Below are 6,861 nucleotides of genomic sequence, written 5' to 3'. Positions count from 1 at the left end.
TTGGGGGTCTCCCTCTTTTTCGCTGATCCTCTACTTTACCAAGTATGATGTCCTTCTCCAGGGACTGGTCCCTCCTGATAATATGTCTGAAGTATGAAAGACGAAGTCTGGTCATCTTGGCTTCTAAGGAGCATGCTGTTTGTACTTCTTCCAACACAGATTTGTTCGTTCTTCTGGCAGTTCATAGTTCCTTGAACATTCTTTTCCAACACTGTAACTCAAATGCATCAACTCTTCTACAGTCTTCCTCATTCACTGTCCAACTTTCACACGCATATGAGGCTATTGAAAATACCATGGCTTGGGTCAGGCACACTTTTGTCCTTTGTTTAGGTGGTGATTATACCAGGGGGCTTAAAAAAGTTTGTGAAAAAAATGGAATTGAAAGATAAAGGAATTTTTTCATGAACTTCTTGAAGCCCCCTAATATTAAAGGTGGATACATAAGTACAAATTATTGAATTATATACTTAAGATTTGTGCCTTTACTGTAAAAGTTGCAGTGCACCTTGACTTAATTTTTAAGCTCCTGACCTAGCTAAACACTAACAGGTAATTTTCTGTGTGGCAAGAGCAGCAACACAAGCAGTGGGAAAGACACCTTCCCACAATCTACAGTTGACATACTCTGATAAGAAGATAATAGGAGTTCGAACATCAGATTACTTACTGTGCAGTTTAAACGGCTTTGCAGTCTGGCACATTAACATAGATCACTGTATTGCAGGATGGTGGATATAACAGTATTGGTCTCTATTTGATATTGGTTCTTCTGTGCCCCATGATCTCCTTCCCTATTTGGTTCTCAGTGCCGGTGTCCAATATGCACACTCAACAGTCAAAGATGCACATGTTGGGGACCAGAGCCCTCAGGGCAAGATTCCCTAAATGGAGCTTGAGGCCAGAGAAACAATGGGCCAGTCTTTATGCTTTAGATTTTTAACTACAGAATGAGGAGGTGTACGCAGTATCCACTTGCATTTGATGAGACTATTACAGAGTCCTAGTGTGGCGCTGTATGGAGGTCTGGTAGCATAGTGATTACGAATCAGGCGGTGAACCGCAAGGTCAGCAGTTTGAAACTACCAGCTGTTCCGCGGGAGAAAGATGAGGCTTTCTGCTCCCGTAAAGATTTACAGACTCGAAAACCCTGTACAGGGTCGCTGTGAGTTGGAACCGACTGCATGGCACATAACCACCACCACCACCAGTGTGGCGCTGTAAGATAAGCACTGGACTGCTAACCACAAGCTTGTCTGGTCCAAATCCACCAGCCGCTCCTCGGAAACTCTATATAGGATTGAGTCGGAAGTGACTCGAGAGCATTTAACAACGACCAAATTAACGACCACATTACAGGTACAGATTTGCCCTGCTGGACGTCACAATACACTGAAAGTCGCTGGGCCCGGACCACAACAGTGCGCACGCGCATCAAGAGCTGCCACCACGCAAGCGCAAGGCGGTCGGGCTCAGGACAAAGTGGGAGGAAGGTATCCCTCGGGCGCCCCTGCTCCAGGGTGCGCAGGGAGAAGGTCGCACATCATGGAACAGCGGTTAGCTGACTTTCGGGCGGCCAGAAAACGGGCCGGACTGGCGGCTGGATCCAACACTTCAAACCAGAGCTCACAAGCCTCGGGAGAGAAGGCGGAAGCAGTCCAGGGCTGGCTAAAACGGTTCTTGGCGTGGAAAGCGAGGCCGGCAAAACCCAGTGCCCAACCCAGCCACGGTCAGGTGAGAGACAGGAGACCAAACCCCTAGAACCTGCCTTCAGGACAACCGTCACGGCCTCACTGGACACTCTGGCTGAGGCCACGCCCACCACGTGACTGCACGCAAACCCCACCCCTGCCTCCGACTCCGGGAGTAGCCAGAGTTGGTGGGGGCGGGGCTACGGCTGCCACCGGCTTTTCAGGGGCGGGACTTAATGTATTCTGCCACAGGTGTCAGCACTGACACGTGGCTTTGACAGTTTGTTCCAAGATGGCGACCCACGCAGCCCATGATTCCTGGCAGGAAACTAGGGTCTCGCGTCTTGGAAGAAATTATCTCTGCCCCTGAATTATCTATCTACAACAAGTTATCATTGTGATGCCCTGTGACTTTGGGAAATCTCTTCAGATAACCATGTTGAGCCACAACCCCTTGCAAAAGGGCAAAAGGTCTAATTGATACTGATAAAAAGTGGCAGGAATTAAGGTTTCATTTGATTCACAGTTGGAACAAATGCAGCCCAAAATAACCTGTGCTCTAGAAAAGAGGGTTAAATACAAAACTTCCTAAAGAGTTTAGCTGTAACTGCCAGCGATGACTTATTCATTGCTGACTAGAGAGATTTATTAAGGGTCAAGAATGTTCCAGCAAAAAATGTTTTTTTTGGATTAGTATACAATAGCCTTTTAAAAGAACTCTGGTAGTGTAGTGGTTATGAATCGGGCTGCTAATCTCATGGTCAGTAGTTCGAAACTACCAGCTGTTCCTCGGGAGAAAGATGAGGCTTTCTGCTCCAGTTAAAGATTTACAGCCTCGGAAACCCTGTGCAGGGTCACTATGAGTCGAAACCGACTGCACGGTACTTAACAACAACATAGTAGCCTTTTAACCTGTGTGTATCATTATTTGGTATCCCTTTTATTTTGCACACGGACGTAATTCATATCTCTTTATGTCTTCGTTTTGTTTTGATTCATGAGTAAAATGAGAAGATGATTACTATGTGAGATTGAAGTGTTGGTGTTGGAATACCACACAAAACATACCAAGGGGAAAGCAGTGCTTTAAAACATCATTGAGGCCTTTGTTCCTTTTAAGTGTCATAAGAGCTAAAAAATTCCTTATCAGAATAAAAATGTGTGGGAACAAAATGCATAGCTTCCTTAAAAGCATTTCCCTTAATTTCACTTATTATTAAACAAGGTGATGTTAGGAATATTGTTTTGAGAGGAACTTATTCTTTCTTGATCTTGATTGATATCATTCTCTAAAATACCCAAGGTTCCAACTGACTTGCAGAAAAGGAAAGAGTGCAGCAGGGTTCAAACATTCCACTTCCTTGCGTGTGGTTTGTCTCAGTTGTCTTTGGATAACTTTATTGTTGATTAGAACTCACTGAGTACAACAATTGCTTAAGATTTTAGAATCCATTTCCCCTGTTTCCTACTGCAGTTAAAAACAATGTCAAACCCACACAATGAGTTTTTGACTGGATGTCTCACTTCCAAAAGAATATGAGATCATTGAGTTGGACTCAATTCGTAGTTACAGAAAATCATACCTTTGGCAATTGGTCTTAAATTGCGGAATGATTTCTCACAGCTGGTGATGGAAATGGCTCATTGGTACCCCGCCCCCTTTAAGTGTGCCATACCTGCCTTAGCCTTACCCTTGATATGCCTCTGAACAACTAAGTTGAACTTGGAAAAATCTTCCATTATTAAAACCCCAAAATCTGATAGCCTGACAAAGCTTTGAGAGGAAATGCTGGACTTCTAGTTGCTGGTGTTGTTAGGTGCCATCCAGTTGATTCTGACTCATAGCAGCCCTGTGTAGAACAGAGCAAAATACTGCCTGGTCCTGTGCCATCCTCACAGTTGTCCCTGTGTTGGAGTCCATTGTTGCAGTCATGGCTGACCTTCTACTTTACCAAGCATGATGTCTTGCAGAAATAGGTTTCTGTTGGTGACATGTCCAAAGTACATGAGACGAAGACTCATCATTTTTGGCTTCTAAGGCTCATTCTGGATACACTTCTGCCAAGACATATTTGTTTGTTATGGCAGCCCAAAGTATATTCAATATTCTTAGCCAATACCATAATTCAAATGCATGAATTCTTCAGTCTTCCTTATATTCCTATCACTGCATGCATATGAGGTGATTATAAACACCATAAGTTGACTGAAGTACACCTTAGTCCTCAGAGTGACATCTTTGCTTCTTAATAGTCTTTAGAGGTCTTTTGCAACAGATTTGCCCGATGCGATACGCTGTTTGATTTCTTGACTGCTGCTTCCATGGGTGTTGATGAACTCTTTGATAACTTAAATCTTTGCTCTGTTCATCATGATGTTGCTTATTGATACAGTTGTGAAGATTTTTGTTTTCTTTACATTGCAGTATAATCCATACTCAAGGCTATCTTTGATCTTCATCAGTAAGTGCTTCATGTCTATTTCACCATCAGCAAGCAAGGTTCTGTTGTCTACATCTTACAGATTGTTAGTGAGTCTTCCTCCAATCCTGATGCCACATTTTTCTTTATATAGTCCAACTTCTTACATTATTTGCTCAGCATACAGATTAAATAAATATGTGGAAAGGATATAACCCTGACAACATGCCTTGCCTGATTTTAGACTACGCAGTGTTACTTTGTTCTGTTTGAATGACTGCTTCTTGGTCTATGTACAGGATTCGCATGAGCACATTTAAGTGTTGTGGAATTTCTATTCTGCACAATGCTATCTATAATTTGTTATGGTTCACACGTGAATGTCTTTGCGTAGTCAGTAAAACACAGGTAAACATTTTTCTGGTAGTCTCTGCTTTCAGCCAAGACCCATCTGACATCAGCAATGATATACCTTGTTCTACATCCTCTTCTGAATCCAGCTTGAATTTCTGGCAATTCCCTGTGTCTGTACTGTTAGAACCATTTTTGGATTCTCTTCAGCATAATGTTACTTACATGTGATAATAATGATTACTATTATCCAGTGTCATCAAGCGTATTCTGACTCATAGTGGCCCTCTATAGCGTTTCTGAGACTCTTAAGTCTTTCTGTGATGGAGCAGACAGCTTCATCTCTCTCACTGTGGAGTTTGAACTGCCCAACAACTAATCCACAATACCACCAGGACTCTTTTATATTAATGATACTGTTCGATAATTTCCACATTGTGTTGGATCACTTTTCTTTGTAAAGGGCACAAATCGAATCTCTTCCTGTCAGTTGGCCCTTTAACTGTCTTTCAATTTTGTTGGCGTAGACGAGTGCTTCCAGTGTTGCATCCATTGATTGAAATATCTCAATTGGTATTCTGGCGATTCCTGGAGTTGTATTTTTCACCAGTGCCTTCAATGCAGCTTGAACTTCCTCCTTCAGTACCAGAGGTTCTTGATCACATGCTACCACCTGAAATGGTTGAATGCCAATCAATTCTTTTGGATACAATGACTGTGTATTCCATTCATCTTCTTTTGATGTTTACTGGGTTGTTCAGTATTTTACCCATAGAATCCTTCAATATTGCAAGTCAGGCGTGAATTTTCTTTTCACTTCTTTCATCTTGAGAAATGCCAAGTGAGTGTGTTCTTGCCTTTGGAGTTTCTAACTCCAGATCTTTGCACATTTCATTATACTTTGTCTTTTCCAGTCATTTGAAATCTTCTGCTCAGCTTTTACTTCATCTTTTCTTCCTTTCACTTTACCTTCTCTATGTTTAAGAGCAAGTTTCAGAGTCTCTTCTGACATTTACCTTGGTCTTGTCTTTCTTTTTTGTCTCTGTAATGAACCTTTGCTTTCTTCATGTATGATGTCCTCAATGTTATGCCACAGATCATCTAGTCTTCGGTCATTAGTGTTCAATGTGTCAAATTTACTTTTGAGATGGTATCTAAATTCAGGTGGGATATATTCAGGTTTGTAGTTTGGTTCTTCACAAGTACAACCTTGAACATATATATTGTTTTAATTTTCTTCAGCTTCAACTTGAACTTGCATATAAGCAATTGATAGTCTGTTGCTCAGTCACCCTTAGCCTTATTCTGATGAAGGTTTCAACTCATCATTTTCTCCTGTTCTTCTTATCATTCTAGGTACCCACATGCCATTTGTAAATGCCAGTCCAAAGTTGTTTCTCCTTGTCAGCCAGGACTGAATCTGCTTGAGCTGATTTGAAGCCCTGTTTTTGACTGATGATGTTGAGCTTCTCAATAGTCTCTTTTCACAGATGTAGTCAATTTGATTCCTGTATATTCCATCCAGCTAGGTATATGTATATGTTGTTGTTAAGTGTTGTTGTTGTTAAGTGCTGTCAAGTCAGTTCAACTCATAGTGAGCCTGTATAGGGTTTAAACTGCCAACCTTGTAGTTTGAAGTCCATTGCAGATCCTACAGTGCCACACCAGGAGGTACATGTGTGTAATCACTGTTTATGTTGTTCAAAAAGCATTTCCAGTATATAGATCATTGGCCTTGCAAAATTCTATCCTACAGTCTCTGGTGTTCTTTTTATCACCAAGGTCATATTTTCCAGCTACTAATTCTTTTTAATTTCTGACTTTTGCACTCCAGTCACCAGTCATTTTCAGTAATTTTCCTAATTGCATATCTGATTAATTTCCAACTGCAAGTCTTCACTTTCTTCATCTTTGGTATTAGTGGTGGGTACCTAAATTTTAATAATTGTTATATTTAACTGGTCTTGCCTGTAGGCATATGGATATTATCCTATCACTGACAACATTGTACTTCAGAATAGATCTTGAAATGTTTTGTGTGGTGATGAATAAGGCCCTTCCTCTTCAATTTGTTATTCTCAGCATAGTACATCATGTTGTTGTGAAGTGCTTGAGTTGGTTCTGACTCATAGCGACCCTGAGTAAGGTTTTCAAGGAGCGGCTGATGAGTTTGAACCACCCACCTAGCAGTTCAGAGCAACCTTGCAGTCTAGTGCTTATCCTACAATGCCATACCAGGCTTTGTGCTCCAAGTACAGCATATGATTGTCCAATTGAAAATGGCCAATCCCAGTCCATTTCAGCTCATTAAAATCTAGGATATTGATCTTTATGAGTTCCATTTCATTTTTGATGACTTTTCTAATTTTTCTGGACTCATACTTAACACATTCCATGTT

General features: G+C 41.4%; 1 protein-coding gene across 1 annotated transcript in view; it reads left to right on the top strand.

Moving 5' to 3' along the window:
• The first annotated feature begins 1,545 nt into the window (after window positions 1-1,545).
• Window positions 1,546-6,861, top strand: part of SAYSD1 (SAYSVFN motif domain containing 1) — a 21,237-nt gene continuing 15,921 nt past the window's right edge. Inside the window, exon 1 of the mRNA XM_006860581.1 lies at window positions 1,546-1,734. Within this exon, the coding sequence (XP_006860643.1) occupies window positions 1,546-1,734 (189 nt within the window). The remainder of the gene's footprint in view (window positions 1,735-6,861) is intronic.

Source organism: Chrysochloris asiatica, unplaced genomic scaffold, assembly GCF_000296735.1.
Source record: "Chrysochloris asiatica unplaced genomic scaffold, ChrAsi1.0 scaffold00038, whole genome shotgun sequence".
Classification (NCBI taxonomy): Eukaryota; Metazoa; Chordata; class Mammalia; order Afrosoricida; family Chrysochloridae; genus Chrysochloris; species Chrysochloris asiatica.
The sequence above is the reverse complement of the archived record's forward strand: the minus strand, read 5'-3'. Positions and strand labels throughout refer to the sequence as shown.